This window comes from Monodelphis domestica, chromosome 2 (genome assembly GCF_027887165.1).
Source record: "Monodelphis domestica isolate mMonDom1 chromosome 2, mMonDom1.pri, whole genome shotgun sequence".
In the NCBI taxonomy this organism is placed as follows: Eukaryota; Metazoa; Chordata; class Mammalia; order Didelphimorphia; family Didelphidae; genus Monodelphis; species Monodelphis domestica.
The window spans coordinates 425785069-425806769 of NC_077228.1; the positions used below are offsets into that span (position 1 = coordinate 425785069).

Below are 21701 nucleotides of genomic sequence, written 5' to 3' on the forward strand. Positions count from 1 at the left end.
TGTGCTATGTTTCTGTGACCTAATGTATGGTCAATTTTTGTGAATGTGCCATGTGGTGCTGAGAAGAAGGTGTATTCCTTTTTATCCCTATTTATTTTCTCCATATGTCTATTAATTCTAATTTTTCTAAGATTTCATTCACTTCTTTTACCTCTTTCTTATTTATTTTTTGATTTGATTTATCTAAATTTGATAATGGTTGGTTTAAGTCTCCCACTAGTATGGTTTTATTGTCTATTTCTTCCTTCAGTTCTCCTAGTTTCTCCATTAGAAATTTGGGTGCTATATTATTTGGTGCATACATATTGATTAATGATATTTCCTCATTGTCTATAGTCCCTTTTAACAAAATATAGTTACCTTCCCTATCCCTTTTGATCAGGTCTATTTTTGCATTGGCTTTATCAGATATCATGATTACCACTCCTGCCTTCTTTCTATCAGTTGAAGCCCAGAAGGTCTTACTCCATCCTTTAATTCTGACCTTGTGGGTGTCAACCCGCCTCATGTGTGTTTCTTGAAGACAACATATGGTAGGGTTTTGGATTCTAATCCATTCTGCTATTCGTCTACGTTTTATGAGTGAGTTCATCCCATTCACGTTCAAAGTTATGATTGTCATTTGTGGACTCCCTGGCATTTTGATTGCCTTCCCTAATTCTAACCTTTTCTTCTTCGGCTCTACCTTTTAGTCCAGTGATTTACTTTGAAACAGTCCCCCTTGTCCCCTCCCTTGATGTTTCCCTTTTTAGTCCCTCCCTTTTTGTTCCCTCCCCCTCCCCCCTCTCTTTCCCTCCCTTTTTGTTCTCCCTCTCCCCCTCCCCCCCTTGGTTTTCCCTTCTCCTTACCCTTGTTGGGTAAGATAGAATTCAAGATCCCAATGGATCTGGATGTTTTTCCCTCTCAGAGCTGATTTCCCTGAGATTGAGGTTTAAGTAACCCCCCCCCTCTCTTCCTCTCCTTCTTATAGGAGTTTTCTTCCCCTCCCCTTCCCATGTGAATCTTTGTGTGAGAATGATTATTCTATTTGGTCTTTCTTTACCCCCTATTTATACATTACATTTTCCCCACATGTTAGTATACATAGGTTGATATAAATGTAGTCCTTATAGAAGAGAGTTTGAGTAAAAGAAGAAGATAACATTTTCCCCTTTCCTTAATATTTACCTTTTCAGGTATTCCTTGCTCTTTGATTTTCGGTATCAAACTTTCCACAGAGCTCTGGTCTTTTCTTTGCAAAAAGTTGGAAGTCTTCTATTTTGTTGAATGCCCATACTTTCCCTTGGAAGTATATAGTCAGTTTTGCTGGGTAGCTGATTCTTGGTTGGAGACCCAGCTCTCTTGCCTTTCTGAAGATCATGTTCCATGCCTTACGATCATTCAGAGTAGAACTTGCAAGGTCTTGGGTGACCCTGATTGGCATTCCTTTATATCTAAATTGTCTTTTTCTGGCTTCCTGTAGGATTTTTTCTTTTGTTTGATAGCTTTGGAATTTGGCAATTACATTCCTGGGAGTTGTCTTTTGGGGGTTTAGTGTAGAAGGCGTTCTGTGAGCTCTGTCAGTGGCTGTATTGCCCCTTTGTTCTAGAATCTCTGGGCAATTTTCTTTGATTATATCTTGTATCACCATGTCCAGTTTGGTGTTTATTTCTGGCTTTTCTGGGAGTCCAATTATTCTTAAATTATCCCTTCTCCCCCTATTTTCCAGATCTATCACCTTGTCGGTGAGATATTTTATGTTCTCTTCTAATTTCTTGGTATTTTGGCTTTGCTTTATTGATTCTTGCTCTTTTACACGATCGTTGTCTTCCAGCTGCCTGATTCTGGCCTTTAAAGCCTGGTATTCTTTTACAGTTTGGTCAAACTGGTTTTGTAGATGCGTGAATTTCTTTTGCATTATTTCCAACTTTTCCTCCCAGAAGGCTTCCATCTTTTTGGTCATTTCTGATTCAAATTCTTCATAGGTTTGTGGAGAGTTTCCATTTCCTTTGGAAGGTTTTGGAGCATTTTCTTTTATATTATCTTCTGTCTGCTCTGTATTTTGTATTTTGGCTCCATAGAATGTGTCCAAAGTCGCCCCTTTCTTCTTATTTTTCTTGGTATTTTGGGGCTTCTGTGGTTCTGTGGAGTTTGCCATTTCTGAGTGTGGAGGATTAGTTTTTCTTGTCTCTGTCTAGTGTTCAGAGGCTTTAGTCGTGGGCAGATGGTTCTATGAGCTTTCCCTGGGTTAAACTGAATATGCCTCACTGGAACTGGAATGGAAGGGTGGGACCACGAGGCCACACTCTCCCCCTGGCTCGCTTTCCGGAAGTTGCCTTCAGAATCGCTGGCCGTGAGGCTGTTTCGTCAGCCTGCGGGGGGATGGGCTGCAGCTAGCCCAAGCTCTAGGGCAAGGACTTTCACTGAGACTTGGATAGCAGGATCCAGCCCGTGAGGCTGTCTTGCCCGCCCTGAGGGTTGCTGTTGTTTCGACCAGCTCTCTGCAGAGGAAGCCCCAGGCAGTAACTTTCACCGGGACTGTAGAAGGCCCTGAGGGTTCTGCTCTCTGAGCCCGGCCGGGCTGCGGCTTCCGGGAGCCTTGGACTCTGCGCTCCTACCCCTGAGGTCCGAGTGATCTCGGGTTCTGGCTTTTAAGGGGAGCCGTACCTTTTGATCCGGGTCCAGGTCCAGGAGGAGGGTTCCCAGGGTCTGTGCTGTTGATCGTTTTGAATTTCGGCGCCTTAGGAGCTTATCGTTTGAGATTGGTCGGGAAGGGTTTTCAGGAGATCTGAGCTTTAGCTTTCTCTAAGCCGCCATCTTAACCGGAAGTCCCTGGAAATTGCATTCTTGACACTGAAATTATATTGCCAATAATATTCTTTCTTGTAGCAGTGATGAATAGAAATAAATGCCCATTACATTTTTATAATATGAATCAGACGTGTGAATTATGAGCTATATATGAGCTGGCATTTTATTTCAGTGAAGATTTATCAGAAAGTTGTACTTGATCCAAATTATGAGTTTCTTGATGCTTTATCCTTCCTTGTTCATATCTTAGTGAGCCCATAAGATACCATGAGTTCAATAGTCTTATGTGCACAAAAACTACAAAATCTTATATATCTAGTCCTAATTTTTCTTACTTTACTCCATATTTCAACTGCCTATCAGACATCCATCTCTATACTCCATTGAAATATTAAACTTTACATACCCAAAACAGAACTAATTATTTGTAGCACTTTAGATATTCTTTATAAAGTCTTAGGATTGGAAGGGTCATTTAGTCCAATCTATATGTAATCAGAAAGACCCTCTTAGAGCATATAGAAGAATCATAGAATTTGAAAGTTCAAGGGAACCTGAGCAATCATCCAACCCAAACCTATCCCTTACCCCCAAACCTCATTATTACTCATATGGAAAATAGTAATCTACTCTAGGATTGATATTAAAGAGAGCAAGGAGGAAGAACCGATAACTTCTCTAAAAAATCCTTTCTCTTTTTAGACACCTCTGTTGGGAAATTTTGTTTCTTTGACATCAAGTCTAAATTTTTTACTTAGAAACTTTCACTCATTACTCTTGGGCCCAAATAATTCAGACCTAATTTTTCTTTGAGAGCCTTCATGTACATGAAGATGAGGCTTTTCTTCTCTAGGCAAAATACTACTCCTCCCCTGACCCTGGCCCCAATTCCACCACCCTATCTCTAGAATAAAGACTTAACTTTTGTGGCTGCCTTAAGTATACCTTTTAACCTATCAATATCCCTCTTAAACTATTTTGTCCAGTGCTGAAAGCAGTGAGGTATCATGAGATTTTGACTTCCTTATTCCTGAAGTCTTTTGCTCTTCTTCCTTCAGCCCAAGATCATGTTTCCTTTTTTGGCTGCTACATCACATTGTTAATGCATATTAAGTTTGAACACCACTAAAAGGCTTGGATTTTTTTTCAGACAAATTGTTTTCTAATAATTTCTCTTCCATCTTTCACTTGTGTATACATTTCTTTTTTGTACCCAGATAAGTCTTTCCATTTATCTCTATTAAATTTAGTCTTGTTCGTTTTAGCTCATTTTTCTGTTCTGCCACTTTCTTTTTGGATTTTGATGTTTCAATCTTGTATGTTACCTATTCTCTCCTCATCTAATCCATCTAATCTGTAAATTTGACATCAAATAATGTCATATATAAGAGGCAATGTGGTAAAATAGAATGCTGAATGTAGAGTCAGAAAGAGCCAAGTTTGAATCTTGAATCAGACTCTTATTAAACCACATGACCCTAGGCAAGCCATGAAAATTCATTAGGCCTTAATTTACTCATCTATAAATGACTTAAAGATGTCTGTGGCCCTTCCAGCTCTAAATCCTATAACCCTGTGATTGTGTGCCTTCATCCAAATTACTGATTAAGAAAAATTAAATAGTACAAGACCAAACACAAGTTCTTGGGGGTACTCCATCCTAAAACAGGTAACTATGGCACCATTAGTGACTACTTTTTGAATGGACCCACCCAACTAGTTCTGAATTTATATAATTATCATATAATTTAAAATTGTCCATCTATCTCACATTTCCCATAATTTAAAATACTTATCGATTTTTTTTTCTTAAATTCAGGTAAATTTTATAAATAAGCTTCTTCTCATCTACTAGTTTAGTCACCTTGTTTAAAATGAAGTGATGTTATTCTAGAATGACCTATTCTAGATTAAGCCATGATAGCTCTTGAATAATCACTTTCCCTTTCAAAAATAATCATCAACCATATATGTTATGGTAAATTTGATTTCTAGCGATTGAACCCAAGCTCACTGGTTTATGGTTCATCGATTCTTTCCTTTCCATAAACCCCTTTTTTTTGGATTAACACCACATTTATTCTTCTTCAGTCTTGTGGTACCCCTCCCATTTATAGTTGACTTGATATCATCAAGAGTAACTCAGGGGCACTCTTACTATCTGATTACTATTTTCAGGTATTGGCTTACTATTAGCCATTTTCTTAATATATGTAGTACAAAGGTCATTCTCCTTTCCTGACAAATGGTCACCCAGCTTTTGATAAAAGGCCTACAAAGAGGTAGAATTTACTATTTGTAAAGGCAGTTTATTTAACTTTTAGGAAGTGAAGGGGGAAAGCATTTATTAAAGACCTACTGTGTGCTCAGTCTTATGCTAAATATTTTACAAATATCTCATTTGACCATTACAACAATCCTGTTAAATAGGTGTTATTTTTATCCCCATTTTATAGTTGAGAAAACTGAGAAGAGAGGTTAAGTGATTTTCCCAGTGTCACTCATCTAAATATCTGAGTCAGATATGAACTCAAGTCTTCCTAGTAGCTCTAATCATTAGGAAGTTATCACTTCAAATATATATTTGCCCCTACATTCCCCTCATTTTTTCTACTCTTACCACTTGCTTAAACAGAACACATCTGATGTTTCATTCATTTTAAAATACCTTGAAAAACCAAGCTACATATTTATATGTATGTATACTAAAGACACTAAACTGAAGATAGCAGATGAAAAATATTTCAAAGTAAAATTATAAAATATATACATAATTATACTTAAAAGTATATCTATACACATAGCAAAAATCATAATGGGTAATAGTAAAATTATTTTAAAACTTTTTAAAGTAGTCATTTGTTAATCGATGCAGTAGGCATGCTTGATCTTTGAAGGTGGCTATCATGTGTCTCCTAAGTCTTTTCAAGGCTAAACACCCCTCATTCCTTCCAACAAAACACAAATGTATAACCTCTAGACCCTTCAGTATGCTGCCAATAGACTGTTAGTAGCTTTATTTACAGCAAGGTAGAGATATTAAAGTGGGAAATTATAGGAAGGAGGTAGAAAATATTACCTAGCTAAAAATCCTGTGAATCCTAATCCTAGAGCCCCCAGACTGCAAATGTGAATTGAAATTAGAATCTCACCAGAATCCAAAGTCCAGGTCAGGAATCCAAAATCCGAAGAGCCAAAGATGCTGAAAAAAAAAAAACACCAAGAACCTTCAGCGCACACAAGGCCAAGACCCCCAAGAATCCCAGCAGAGCTCACAATCCCAAGGCTAAAGGCCACCAAGAATGAAGAGCCAAGTATCTGCCAAGCAATGAATAAACTGAAGAATCCCCGAGCATGAAGAAGCAAGAATCTCTCTCAGGCTCCCGCTTCTATACAGTTTTCTCCACCCATCAGCTCTCCTCTTCACATCTCAGAGTCAACCACAGCCTTTCAGTTTGCAGTGCTTGTGGGCTGTTAGGGGGTGAACTTTCTTCATTAGTGACTTAGTGTTAAGTAGGAGTACTTTAAGTTCTTGATCGATTACCTTAAAATAGACAAAGGCAATAAAAATTCCATTTCACACTCCCTTGTATGTTCTCACAATCCAGCCAAACTGGCCTACTCACTATTTGTCAGATTCAGCATTTCATATTGTTGATTTCATAGGCTGGGAGGTACTCCTCTTCTATGTCTTAGAATCTCCAGTTTCCTTTTGAGATCATTCAGGCATCACTTCTTATGTCCCCAGTCTTTAAGTCTTCTCTCCTTTCTCAACTTAAATTTTTATTTTTGAGTTATCTCTATCTGTTTTGTATCCCCCAGTGACATGGAAACTCTCTAAAGGTATACACCATTTCATTTTTCTTCTAGCTTTCTTAACCCTTAGCAAAGCATCTTTCACATTGTGGACTATTAATAAATGCTTGTTGAGCAAAGTTGATATTTTGATATCCTCAAATAAACTTTGAGTTTGATGACTGGAGCAAATAGAACTACAGAGTATTCACATTATGTCTTCTCAGCTTGTTTCATTAGATATAGGATTATTTAAAGTTTATCCAATATAGATGATTTTGAAGAATGGTTGCAAGTTCTTGAAGACTGATAACAAATCTTTAAATGTGATCAACAATTTTGTCTTCACACATTAAAAAAAATAAATGAAAATCTTTATTAGAAACAAACCATGTATTTTATAGTCACCTTATACAAACCAATGGATAGAAAAAAAGACCAAATTACCCTCAAAAGATGACAATAACAATAATGAAATGGCAGTGACATTTTTCTTGTGACTTAGTCTTATTTGCTTCTTGAAATTCAGGCTCAAGTAGTTTTGGAAATTGGCTGAAGAGCTTTGGGATGTTTTACCATAGCTAGAGTTATATCTTTTAATCACTGGATTCCTTAAGAAAATAGATCTAAGCCAAATTTCAATTTGAGTTAAATATCTCTTTTGATGTTCTTCCCAAGACAAACACGAGATGAGCCTGTGTTATACAGTGAGGCTTTAGCCCAGCAACGAGAAATGCAGAAAGCAGAGGAAGTTCATCAGTTTCGTCAGTATCGAGAAAAAGTACTTAAGAAAAGAGAGTTTGAAGATGGAGTACGGAAGAAGTTAAAGACAAAAGTTTTGGATACCTATGGAGATATCCGCGTAAGTAAGAGTATGAAGATATATGTCACTCAACAATTTTTTAAATTTTTAAAAAAAACAACACCTTATATATTAAATTATCCATCCATATAATTAGCAAGTTAATGGAGATTTGTCTCTGATGCTTTTTAGAATCACATTCTATCCTTTACCATCACATGGGATAAACATCTTTTGTACTGTTCCCCACATTTTTTTAATTGTGAGAACAAATTAACCTTGGAGGCATTGTGCTATCCAAAAATGTCATACGTAACTTCTACGATCTACATGCCACCTCCTGACTTTCATTTTCCCTCCCTTGGTCATTGCTGTTATTCAGATATTCAGACAACACTGACATTTCATACAAGGAAATCACATGCTCATTTTCAATTAGAATCAAAGGTTATAAACTTTGAGGCATATGTTTAAACCACTTGAATTCATCTGTGTGTTTTATGCCACCAAGATGACTATAAAATGTTTTGATAATTTTAATATTCTTCATTCATGAAGTATGACTATCCCAACAAACTCGGCCAATGTCAAAAGACACACCTGTTCAATGCCATATTCCTGGAGCAAATGCGTTGTGTATTTGTTATCATATCCTAATGCCTTGTTTTGAGATAGTACCTATAATTGAATCAGAGTCTTAATGATAACTGACTTCTTTTAGCTTTATGAAAAGTGGGGAATAGTATAGCATATTAATCATTCAGAAGGGCATTGTTCTCACCTCCATGGCCCTTCCATACTTTGTCACCCATGTCAAAGACACATGCATTTTCAACAGGTAATCATCAGCATTTCTGTATAGCACCAACAAAATCCTGGTAAGAAGAGCTAGTAAGGGATAATCCATTAAAATAATCACAGATATAATAAGATACCTAGGAGTATATCTGCCAAAACAAACCCAGAAACTACATGGACATAATGATAAAACACTTTTATACAAATAGAATCAGATTTAAGTAATTGGAGAAACATTCATTGTTTCTAAGAACCAGTATCATTAAAATTATAGTCCTACTTTAACTATTCTATTTATTTAATCCAATCCCAATTAAATGACCAAAAATTATTTTATTGAACTAGAAAAAATAATAACAAAATTCATTTGGAAAAGCAAAAGTTCAAGGATATCAAAGGAATTAATGAAAAAAAAATGAAAAAGGAGTTCTAGCAGTACCAGATTATAGTGTATATAAAAATTTCACTTGATCATTTCAACTATTTATAAGGTAGGTACCATAATTATCTTCATTTTACAGATGATAAAACTGAGGCTCAATAAAGTCAAGTGACTTGTCCAAGGTAACAGAGTCAGTAAGTTTCATGGAGTCTTCTTGACTCTAACACTTTATCTTCTCTTCACAGTTTTACAGTGAAATTTAATCATAGGTAGCCTTAGGAGTCTTACAAAGATGTGTATTTAAACTTATGTGAGATAGTATGATTTAATGGATAGACAGGTGGCTTTTAGCAGGACCACTTGGATTGCTCTCATTGCTCCCTACAACTAAGACTATAAATTGCAGCAATTGAGGAGCAGGGATGTCTAATCTCAACTGGTAGTTCTTCACTGAGAACCTTTTACCCTAATGAAATCATATATTTAATCATGAAGTACAAGCAAACAATAGTTACATAACAATTACCTGTTACTAAAAGGGAAAACATCCTTTCAGAGGAGTTAGGAAGTTATTGCTCCATAAAAGCATGTACTATTTGAGCAAGACTCCATTTCTGATTTGAATCATTCATATCATAAGCAAAAAAAAGTGAATGAGATAGTTTTGTGATACCAACTTCACCAGTGGATTTTGTCTTTGTTTTGTGGGACAGTCATCCCTACAGGACACCCATGATGTGGTTTTCCAACCTCGAGAAGCTTACAGAGAGAAGTTGCTAGAAGAGGAACGCCAACGACTAGAGGCATTAGCAGCACAAGAAGCAGCCCTTAAGCAAGAGCAGGAGAAGAAAAGTCCTGACAATCAGCAAAAAAAAGGAAAACCCGGGAAAAAAAAGTGACCATGGGACGTTAAACATTTCCCTTATTCAGAAAAGGAAAATTATTTTTTTATGAATGAATGTTGAGTATATTTATGAGATAAAATGATAGGTCATTTGAAAGTATGTTTTTTTAATAAACATTACATAAGTCAGAGCATTTCTAGTTTTTGTCTTAATTAGTTTTTCCCTCTAATTTTAGCCTTATGTGTATGTGATATTCTAATTTAAATTAAGTTATCCTCAAAAGTATTTACATCATAAAGGAATTATCTCTCCCAGTTTGAAATATCTTTCTTTTCAGAAACAATTTCAGTAAGAATAAGGTACAAGAATATTTTCCACAATTATGAGGAACTCACTTCTATGTTTAAAAGTCAGAATATCCCCATTTCACTAGAAGATATTAAATTATTCATAATTCATTTCAAAATAATGGAAACTTTTCTCCCTCTCTATTTTTTTTCTAGTTCTCCAGCTATCAGACATTAAGTGACTATACACAGACTTTTTCATCTAGCAGTTACTTGAGCTTGTATCTTTACATGAGAACTTGCCTTTTTAAGTATTTTGAATTAGCATGATTCTGATCTATTGATAGTGGATACCTTAAAAATGTCCTGACATATTATTTCAATAGGCTCAAACCTGTTTACATATTATAACATTTCTTAGTTCTCTCCAAGCCAGTTACTTTTTCCCTCTCTCAAATGTATTGCTTTAATAATGGAACCTTCTAATGAAAAGTAATATTCCATGGCAGTCTTATATCTTATTCCAACATAGTAATCTATGAAAAAGTTAATTTTCTAAATTATTTCTTCTTGAATCTGTTTTTTTGTTGTGGATTTTTTTAAAAAATCATGTTTCTGCTTGAGATTATTTTGATGCACTTATTGCTAGCTCAAAAAATGTGACCAAATTATTTAACTACTAGATCTTCATTGGCACAAATATTCACAAAAAACAGGTTTTCAGAAATCTACATTTGTCACATAAGATTTACAAAAAACAAATTTACTGGTTTATATTCAACACTATTAGTTAATTAATAAGAATTTACTAAGGGTGCAAGATGTGTCAGGCACTGAGCTAAGCAATGGGATGCTAAGACAAATATGCAATAATAGTCCCCACCCTGAAAAATCATGCTTTCTATTGGCAGTCAGTATATATGTAAATAAGTACATGTAGAAAATAATCCAAAATATTCACATGAGACTAAAGTTATGGCAAGTTAAAGAAAAATAGCTTCATAATTGAATCAGGAATTCATCCTTTTTGTCTATCCAGTTCTGGGGTATTGAATTTCTTTATCATTGGCTTAGTTTTTCATCTCTATGGCAAATGATGTCACAAAAGTTTAAATGACATGAGAAGTTAATGGGGAAATCTGGTTTCTGGAAAAGATATATTTATCTATACCCAATATCTATATCTATACTGGTAAAGATTTTAATGGTCTGTATCTGTTTCTTCACATTCAAAGCATGTGATGCTAAAAAAAATAATTTCAATATATAACCTTAAAATTAATTGATCAATCCTAATACAGTCTTTGCTCATCTTCATTTTAGTTAAATTATGTATGTGTGTGTATATGTATACATATATATATATGTATACATATATATGCAATATATTGAAGCGTTTTACATGCTTAGGAGCCTAAAGATGAACATTTTCTGTTTTTTCACTTTTTGGATATTGTCACAGATGGCAGCATCACACCACACAATATGTTGTCTTTAAAATGTAACATTTATAACAATCTCTGTTTTACCAGTTGTATCATAGGTATATTTTCATAGGTAAGTTTTTTTTTATCTCAAAGTCTATTCATTCTGTCATGGAAATTCATTAAGTTTAATTATGTAAACACTTGTCTATCTTTCTCAATAGAGACTAGCTAAAAGGTATATTAATAGATTTTTTAAATGTTCACTGTGAATGAAGGAGTCAGGATGGTGGAGAAGGTACAAAGACCCATCTGATTTTTTACCAAATCTGGAGCAACATAAACTGCAATAAAATAAGGTGAAGTAATTTTTTAGCCCCAAACAACTTAGAAACTTGGCATGAGGGGGCGAAGGCAAGATGGCAGCTTAGTAGAAGTGAAATCTGAAACTGCTCTGACAGTCCTTCCAAGCCAATCTTTGTAAAGCTCCTCAAAATAACAAGAATCTACAATTAACATCTATTTTAAAAAATTGAATTGGTGTAAGGGGGCTCTCCTGCTGAATATAATTTGAATGGTAGGCAGAAAGAATTGATTTTTATGGGATAAGGGGTAACCAGAAGCAAAACTGCATACAGAGGCAAGCTAGCCAACCACATCCCCACCTAGTTCACCAGTTGCTACAACTGACATAGGCTAACATTGGGATCCCAAGACGCTGGCTACACCAACAAAAGAGTACTTCACACCCAACCTTTGAAATTCCAGGCCCTAGCACCAGTCCTTAGTGAGACTTAGAAGTCCATACTGTTAGGCCCTTTCAAACATGTGCTGCTGAGATTAAGATGTAGCCATAGGGAAAAATTGCTTACAGTTGCAAGGCCTAAAGGCTAGCAGGAGAGGAGAGAGAATCAACAGCTTCCAGAATTCCTAGGCAACAAACAAAAAAAGTCTGGGAAAATGAGCAAACAGAAAAAACAAACAAACAAACAAAAAACAATCCTCTTAACTCTTGAAAATTTCTATGGGGACAGAATCAACGGGATGGTGATAGTCAAGCAATCACATGCAAAACTTCAAAGAAAAATGGAAATTGGTCTCAAGCACCAGAAGAATTCAAAAAGGAATTTAAAAAACCAAATAAGATAGGTTGAAGAAAAATGGAAAAAAGAATTGAATGTAAGGAAAAAAGAAAACTACTTAAAAAGTAGAATTGGTCAAATGAGAAGAAAGGCACAAAAATTCAATGAAGAAAAGTTTCTTAAAAAACAAAATTGACCTACTGGAAAAAGAAGCAAAAAAAATCCAATGAAAAGACTGCTATGAAAATTAGAATGAACCAAATGAAAAAGGAAGATCAAAAGGTCATGGAGAAAATCAGTCTTTAAAAAATAGAATTGGGTTAGTAGAAGCTAATGACTTCATGAAACATCAAGAAACAATAAAACAAAATCAAAGGAATGACAAAATGGAAGAAAATATAAAATATCTCAATGGAAAAAAAACTGACTGAAAACAGATCAAGGAGAGGCAATATTAAAATTATTGGACTACCTAAAAACAATGACCCCCCCCCACATAAAAGCTTAGACATCATATTACAAGAAATCATTCCACAAAACTTCTTTGATATCCTTGAACAAGAGGAATTGAATGAATCCACAGATCACCTCCTGCAATAAATCCCCAAATGACATTTCCCAGGAATTGTAAACCTTAAAATTCCTTAGACTTATAAATGTTGGAAATTTCACCATTGGGAAATTTCATACTTGGAAAATTTCTTACTGATAGTCTATTGGAATGTGAACCCCATTGGCATGGGAGGTTCCTCCTCCTCCCTTCTTAAGATTACTTTAGGACAGAAACCTTTTGCTGAACAATGGAAAGGACTTTGACCTATGCTTAAGCATAGAACAGGAATTTCTTTGAGTCATGATTCATTTTAGAATTGATACAATGGAGATACTTGGAATCAATCTCCACCCTACTCAGTCCTAACAGGATTGAGGAAGGGCTGCAGCATAGATCAAAATTTAATTATTCCAATCTCCACCCTACTCAGGTTAACAGGATTTAGGAAGGGCTGTAGCAAAGGATCAAAGATTTAATTATTTGAAAATATGACCTTCAACAGACATGTGCGAAGCCAGAGACCTCTGGGAGGTCCTGGGTTAAGCTAGAGCCTCCATTGGCACAGGGAAATTGATGGACAGTGATTGGTAGATGTGAGAACTGAGGGGAGGGAACTTGGATGGTTTCCTTAAAGATAGAGGGATCTGAGGACGAGAGGGTGGTTGGAGAGGTTTTGCTCTGAGAGGTTGTGCTCTGAGAAGCTTGCTCTGAAGAAAGCTGGAGGTGGAGGCCCCTGAGACTGTTTCTCCATTTTGGTCACATGAGTGATAGGGACTGATCTCTTTCCTTTGCCTCAGCTATCTAAGGGCTTGGGCCTTTTGGCCCAGCCTAAACAGAGGGGGTATTTAAGCCCTATTCCCTTCTCTCCCCTTTCTCTCACCCTCTCTCTCTCTATCTCTAATTCCTTTCTTCCTCCTGTTTGTAATTAAACTCTATAAAAGGCTGACGGCTGACTTGAGTTTTCATTTAGGAATTACATAGCTGAATTCCTTGGCGACCTTAAATTAATATATATCAGTCTTTTAAAAGTGATTTCCTTGTCACAGAATGTTATAGCCAAGTTCAAGAACATCGAGTCCAAGAAGAAAATACTGCAATCAGCCAGAAAGAAACAATTCAGATATAATGGACCTCCAGTCAGGATTACACAGAATCTGGCAGCTTTTACATTATAAGACTAAAAGGCTTGGAATCTGATATTCCAGAAGCCAATGGAACCGGATTTAGAACAAAGAATCACCTATCTGTCAAAATTGACTATTTTCTTTCAGCAGAAAGTATGGTCATTTGATAAAATAGAAGATTTCCTAGCCTTTGTGAAGAAAAGATCAGACTTATAGAAAATTTGAAGTCCAAATACAAAATTCAAAAGAAGCATAAAAAGGTAAATCAGAAAAAGAAAAAATTTAAAGGCGTCAAAAAGGTAAAATTGTTTATATTTCTATGTAGAGAGATAATATCTAGAACTTAACATTGTCATTATTATCATAGTAGTTAGACATATCCATAGGCAGAGGGTGTGATAGTAAGCTGCTTAGGATGATATGTAATAAAAAAAATTAGGGGTGAAAAAGAGTGTATTTAGAGAAATGGGAAGAGAGAAGTAAAATGGGGTAAATTATATCACATAAAGAGGCACAAGGAGATACTTTTATGGTGGAGGCAAGACAAGGCTGGTGCTGGATAATACTTAAACTTTACTCTCATTGGAATTGGCTCAGAGAGGGAAGAACAGAAAGATCCATTGGGATATTGTGTTAAGGAAATTAGGGGAATTGAATTGCAAAGATAAAATCTAAGCTCTGATGCCCCCTGTGGACAGTAGAAAAGCCAACAATTAAGGTAGGGGACTGTAAGGCAGGGTGAATGTCCCCTGGTGGACACAGTGAAGGAGGAAGGGCAACAGTTGGCCCACAAAGCATGATGTGTAAAAGTGTATGGACTGGGTAAAAGTTAGGAAAACAGAGGTGAGAGGGGATTTCACTCTCTCTACTTCCCTGTGTAAAAATGAAATTAATCTCTAGTAATAAAAGTATTATATTTTATGAGGTTTATTAAGGATCATTAGAAATCAAAGAATAAAGAAAATTCAAAATATGAAAATCACGACTTCAGGTAAGCATGGTGGCAGTATAAATAGGGCTTATATACTCTTCCCAAAACACACTGACAAGGACTACCCCAAAAGATCTTAAGAATAATTTTCAGAGGAGCAAAGGAGTTGTAAAATGGGGTGCAGCATTGAAGGTGCATGGAATTGGGGCTTTACCAGTCTATAAGAGGGTGAAAGGGCTTCCATCCAAATGTGAGCTGATCCACCCTCCCCCACCCCCACCTACAAACCCAGAGCTAGGGCCAGTCCACACCAAGACGAAAGAGCAAGGGGAGCCTCTGGAGTGAGTAGTGGGCACATCTACATCCTTGGGAGCTGACTAGGACAGCAGGGGACCCACTCCTGAAGGCAGCTAGGCAGAAAACCTCAACACACGAGAGAGCACAGACCTCAGGTGCCCAGAGCCAGCATCCCCTCTGGAGCCAGGGAGTGAACGAGGAGTGCCTCCAGAATGAGCAAGGGGCATTTCTAGGTACTTGGGAATTGACTAGGACTTCAGGGGATCCAGCCCCAAAAGCAGCTAGACTGGAAAACCAGGTGGGCTGGAAAGAGCAGACCCTGAGCACCACCTGGAGGGTGGCACCGAGAAAAGCCTCAAAGGACTGCGGAGAATTGAGAGCCTGCCTCTGCACATTAATTTCATACACAAAGAACCTGCCCAGCTGACTCTGATTTCTAACTAAAGAGGGAACTGAAAGCATGCAGAAAAAATGGCTAATTGTGACAGGAGCCTCAAAATCCCTCCAAAAAAATCTAAAAAGAAAGCCATTATCCTCGAGAATTTTTACCCAGGAAAAACCCAGTCTACAGAGGAAATACTGGACAAAACTCAAACAAAGTCAAAATAGAAAAAAAAAAACAGAAATTGTCCACAACCCCTGAAAGACTCTCAAATGGAGCTTATCATCAAAAAGAAGGAAGCCCTCTGGAAAGAGAAATGGGAAATGGTTCAAAGAAAAAATGAAGAAATAGCTGAATGCCAAAAGATTAAAGCAGAAAATCAGACCTTAAGGACCAGAATTGAGCAACTTGAAACCAATTATCTTGCCAAACAGCAAGAAATAACAAAGCAAAGTCAAAAGACTGATACAATAGAAGAAAGCATAAAATATCTCACTGACAAGGTGACAGATCAGGAAAACAGAGGAAGGTGAGACAATTTAAGAATCATTGCTCTACCTGAAAAGCCAGAAATAAACAGGAACCTTGACACCATACTACAAGAGATCATCCAAGAAAACTTCCCTGAAGTTCTAAAACAAGGGGGCAAAATTGACATTGAAAGAGTTCATAGAACACCCTCTACACTAAATCCCCCAAAAACAACTCCCAGAAATGTAATTGCCAAATTCCAGAGCTTTCAAGCTAAGGACAGAATCCTGCAAGAAGCCAAAAAGAAATGATTCAGATACAAAGGAGCACCAATCAGGACCACACAAGACCTAGCAGCTTCAATGCTAAAAGACCACAAGGCTGAAACACGATATTCAGAAAGGCAAGAGAACTGGGTCTTCAACCAAGAATCACCTATCCATCAAAACTGACTATATACTTCCAGTGGAAAGTATGGGTATTCAACAAAATAGAAGATTTCCAAGTATTTGTAAGTAAAAGACCAGAACTAAATGGAAAGTTTGATATCCAAACACAAACATCAAGAGAAACATGAAAAGGTAAATATGAAAGAGAGGGAAAAGGAGAAAAATGTTTTTCTTGTTGTTTTTTTTGTGTTACTTCAAACTCTTCTTTAAGGGTTACAATTATATCAACTTATATATATTAATGTATGGGGAAAATGTTATTTGTAACTCTCAAAAATGTTTTCATTATTATAGTAAATATAAGAATCATTTATAGGAAAAGATTGGGGCATTAAAGGCTATAAAATGATATTGGGGGAAAGGGTGAGGGGAAATTGATGATGATTTAAGAGATACTTAAAGAAATAACATGGAAAGGGGAGGGGAAGGATACTCTTATAAGAGGGAGAGGAAGAGAGTGCTAATAGGTGATACTCAAATATTACTCTCAGTGAAATCAAATCTGAGAGGGAAGAGTATCTAGAGCCATCGGGATCTGGAAGTCTATCTTACCCTACAGGGTAAGGAAGAAGGGGAATGTGAGGGGGGTAGAAGGAAGGGAGCTCAAAATATAAAAAAGGGGAGAGAAGGGGAGGGAAGAGGGTACTTAACAAACCCTAAATAACAAGAAGGGAACAAAAGGGAGGGGCCAGAAAGGGAAGCATATTAATGGAAGGGAGTAGGGGGTTGACTAAAAGTAAACCACTGGTTTAAAAGGATATAGCACAAGGAGAAAGGTCAGAACTAGGAGAGGATATCAAAATGCTAGGGAATTCAAAAGTGACAATCATAACTTTGAATGTGAATGGGATGAACTCACCCATAAAACAGACAAATAGGAGAATGGATTAGAATCCACAATTGTACCATATGTTGTCTACAAGAAACACACATGAGGCATGTAGATACAAGATCAGAATTAAAGGGTAGAGCAAGACCTATTGGGCCTCAACTGACAGAAAGAAGGCAGGAGTTGCAATCATGATATCTGACAAAGCCAAAGTAAAAATAGACCTGACTAAAAGGGATAGCAAAGGTAAATAATCCTGATAAAAGGGAGTATAAATAATGAGGAAATATCACTAATCAACATGTATGCACCAAATGGTATAGCACCCAAATTTCTAATGGAGAAATTAGTAGAACTGAAGGAGGAAATAGATAATAAAACTGAACTAGTGGGAGACCTGAACCTACCACTATCAAATTTAGATAAATCAAATAAAAAAATAAATAAGAAAGAGGTAAAAGAGGTGAATGAAATCTGAGAGAAATGAGAGTTAGTAAATATATGGATAAAAATAAATAGGGACAAAAAGGAATACACCTTTTTAGCAGCACATGGCACATTGACAAAGATTGACAATATACTAGGTCATAAAAACATGGCATACAACTGCAGAAAAGCAGAAATAATAAATGCAACCTTTTCAGATCATAAGGCAATAAAAATAATGATCAGTAAGGGTACATGGAGAGATAAATCAAAAACTAATTGGAAATTAAATAATCTGATTCACCAAAATCGACTAGTCAGAGAATAAATCATAGAAACAACAATTTCATTGAAGAAAATGACAATGATGAGACATCCTTTTAAACTCTATGGGATGCAGCCAAAGCAGTACTCAGGGGAAAATTTGTATCCTTGAATTCATATATTAACAAATTAGGGAGGGCAGAGATCAATGAATTGAACATACAAATCAAAAAAACTTGAAAGCAAACAAATTAAAAATCCCCAGAAGAAAAAAAAAATTAGAGAACATAACAATTAAGGGAGAAATTAATAAAATCAAAAGTGATAGAACTATTTAACTAATAAATAAGACTAGAAGCTGGTATTTAGAAAAAAACAAACAAGATAGACAAAGTACTGGTCAATCTAATAAAAAGAGGAAAGCAGAAAATCAAATTAACAATATTAGGGATGGAAAAGGAGAACTCACCTCCAATGAAGAGGAAATTAAGGAAATGATTAAAAACTATTTTGCACAATTATATGGCAATAAATATGCCAATCTAGGTGATATGGATGAATATTTACAAAAATATAAATTGCCTACATTAACAGAAGAAGAAATAGAATTCTTAAATAATCCCATATCAGAATAAGAAATTGAACAGGCCATCAAAGAACCCCAAGAAAAAATCCCCAGGGCCTGATGGATTCACAAGTGAATTCAATCAAACATTCAAAGAACAGCTAATCTCAATACCATACAAATTATTTGACATAATAAGCCAAGAGAGAATCCTACCAAAATTTACCACACAAATATGGTACTAATCCCAAAGCCAGGCAGGCCAAAAACAGAGAAAGAAAACTACAGATCAATCTCCGTAATGAACATTGGGAATTTCAAAACTACTCCACCCTATTCAGACCATTCTTCATGTGACAAGGAAATCACTTTAAAAGACTGATATATATTAATTTAAGGTCGCCAAGGAATTCAGCTATGTAATTCCTTAATGAAAACTCAAGTCAGCAGTCAACCTTTTATGGAGTTTAATTACAAACAGGAGGAAGAGAAGTATTAGAGAGAGAGAGAGAGAGAGAGAGAGAGAGAGAGAGAGAGAGAGAGAGAGAGAGAGAGAGAGAGAGAGGAGAGGAGAGGAGAGGAGAGGAGAGGAGAGGAGAGAGAGAGAGAGAGAGAGGGGAATAGGGCTTAAATACCCCTTCTGTTTAGGCTGGGCCAAAAGGCCCAAGCCCTTAGATAGCTGAGGCAAAGGAAAGAGATCAGTCCCTATCACTCATGTGACCAAAATGGAGAAACAGTCTCAGGGGCCTCCACCTCCAGCTTTCTTCAGAGCAAGCTTCTCAGAGCACATCCTCTCAGAGCAAAACCTCTCCAACCACCCTCTCGTCCTCAGACCCCGCTATCTTTAAGGAAACCATCCAAGTTCCCTCCCCTCAGTTCTCACATCTACCAATCACTGTCCATGTCTTCCCTGTGCCAATGGAGGCTCTACCTTAACCCAGGACCACCCAGAGGTCTGTGGCTTTGCACATGTCTGTTGAAGGTCATATTCTCAAATAATTAAATCTTGATCCTTTGCTGCAGCCCTTCCTAAATCCTGTTACCCTGAGTAGGGTGGAGATTGGAATAATTAAATTTTGATCTATGCTGCAGCCCTTCCTAAATCCTGTTAGGAAAGAGTAGGGTGGAGATTGTAATTTCCAAGACCTGGTTCTGTCATTCCAAGTATCTCTATTGTATCAATTCTAAAATGAATCATGACTCAAAGAACTTCCTGTTCTATGCTTAAGCATAGGTCAAAGCCCTTTCCATTTTTCAGCAAAAGGTTTCTGTCCTAAAGTAATCTTAAGAAGGAAGGAGGAGGAACCTCCCATGCCAATGGGGTTCACATTCCAACAGACTATCAGTAAGAAATTTTCCAAGTATGAAATTTCCCAATGGTGAAATTTCTAACATTTATAAGTCTAAGAAATTTTAAGGTTTACATTCAGAAGATTGATTTTAGCTATTTCCTGATCAATAACAATAGAGATACTTTGAATAACAGAATCAGATTTTGGAAACTACATTCTCCATCCACCTCAGGGTAACAAGATTAGGAAGGGCTGCAGCAAACTCAAGATTTAATTATTTGAGAATATGGCCTTCAACAGACCTGTGAAAAAAGGACAGACTTCTGGGAGGTCCTAGGTCAAGCTAGAGCAACCATTGGCACATGTGAGATGCAGGAAATGAGGTGGAGAACAGCCTCTGGAGTTCTTGTGACTTCCTGTGAGGAGAGCTAGAGTCAAGTGGAGGCTGGTGCTTGGATTTGGAGGAGCCCCGTGGACTGCTTTCCTTCAGATTGTTCACATGAGTGATAAAGACTGATCCCTTTTCTCTGCTTTGGCTATCCAAGGCCTGCTTTGGCTCAGCCTGAGCCAGAGTAGGGTCTGAGTTAAACCTCTTCCTTCTCTACCTTTCCCTTCTCTCTCTCTCTCTCTCTCTCTCTCTCTCTCTCTCTCTCTCTCTCTCTCTCTCTCTCTCTCTCTCTCTCTCTCTCTCTCTCTCTCTCTCTCTCTCTCTCTCTCTCTCTCTCTCTCTCTCTCTCTCTCTCTCTCTCTCTCTCTCTCTCTCTCTCTCTCTCTCTCTCTCTCTCTCTCTCTCTCCCTCTAATACTTTCTTCCTCCTGTTTGTAATTAAAACACCATAAAAATTTGGCAGCTGACTTGAGTGTTTCATTTTGGAATTACATAAGTGAATATCTTGGCGACCCTTAAATTAATATATATCAGTCTTATAAAGTGATTTCAATATCACAGTTTGGCTTACCATGAAAGTCTAATGAGTCCCCTCAATAAACTTCCTGAATTTTCATGCCTTTTTACTCTACTTTCTCCCCACTCAGCAGTCCTTTTTAACAGCTAACTTGGCTTAAAGACACAGCTACTAGAACAGGTGAGTATAAAAATCTTCTCTCTTCTCTTTTCTCCTTAAGTTAAATTGGAATCAGCAGTTTTTTTTTTCCTTTTAATCTTAAGGGCCAGTGGATTGAGATCGAGGCCTAGATACAGAAGGTCCTAGGTTCAAATCTGACCTCAGATACTTCCCACTTGTGTGACTCTGATAGCTAGATAGATAGCTAAATATAGTTAGCTGACCCTTGTTGATTAGCAGCGAGGAAACTCTGGAAAACTGAGCCCTTGCTATGATCTCTCACAAAAAAACAGCTAGACCACCAGAGTACAAAGCCCATTTTCCTGCTTTTGGGCTTCTCTCCTTAAATTAGATAGAACACAGCTGTTTTAAATCTTAACAACAGGGCCCTAAGGTCCTGGCTGGAAGAGCTGTTTCTAAATATCTTTTCCCTTAGGGAACAACTACCTAGATTAGGAGTGAAAAAACAACAACAACAACAACCTGTAGAAAGCTTTGGCTTTGTCCTGCTCCCCACATGTTTTGTGAAGACTGTTAGAAAATATGTTATATATGTATATATATATATATATATATATATATATATAAACATATCTATATATATACATTCTTCAGCATTTATATGGTGGTTGAAGAGTTAGGGACAAACCCAGAGATCCCAGATTTTGGTACAAAAATCTACTATTTAATAAAAACTGCTGAGAAAACTGGAAGACAGTATGGGAGAAATTAGGTTTGGATCAACACCTCACACTCTACAATAAAATAAACTCAGAATGAGTGAATGACTTGAACATAAAGAAGGAAATAATAAGTTAATTATGTGAACACAGAATAGTATACATGTCAG

The 21701-nt window shown here is 36.7% G+C and overlaps 1 protein-coding gene across 5 annotated transcripts in view; it reads left to right on the forward strand.

Annotated features, from left to right (window-relative positions):
* Positions 1-9605, forward strand: part of ADGB (androglobin) — a 297945-nt gene extending 288340 nt beyond the window's left edge. For 4 of the 5 annotated variants that reach the window (XM_007484699.3, XM_016428941.2, XM_007484700.3 and 1 more), the window contains 2 exons: positions 7264-7447; positions 9281-9605. In XM_007484699.3, the coding sequence (XP_007484761.1) occupies positions 7264-7447; positions 9281-9466 (370 nt within the window). In that variant the 3' untranslated portion in view covers positions 9467-9605. Of the gene's footprint in view, positions 1-7263; positions 7448-9280 lie in introns of those variants that run through there. The other variant, XM_016428944.2, reaches the window with a different exon arrangement.
* The last annotated feature ends 12096 nt before the right edge of the window (positions 9606-21701 follow it).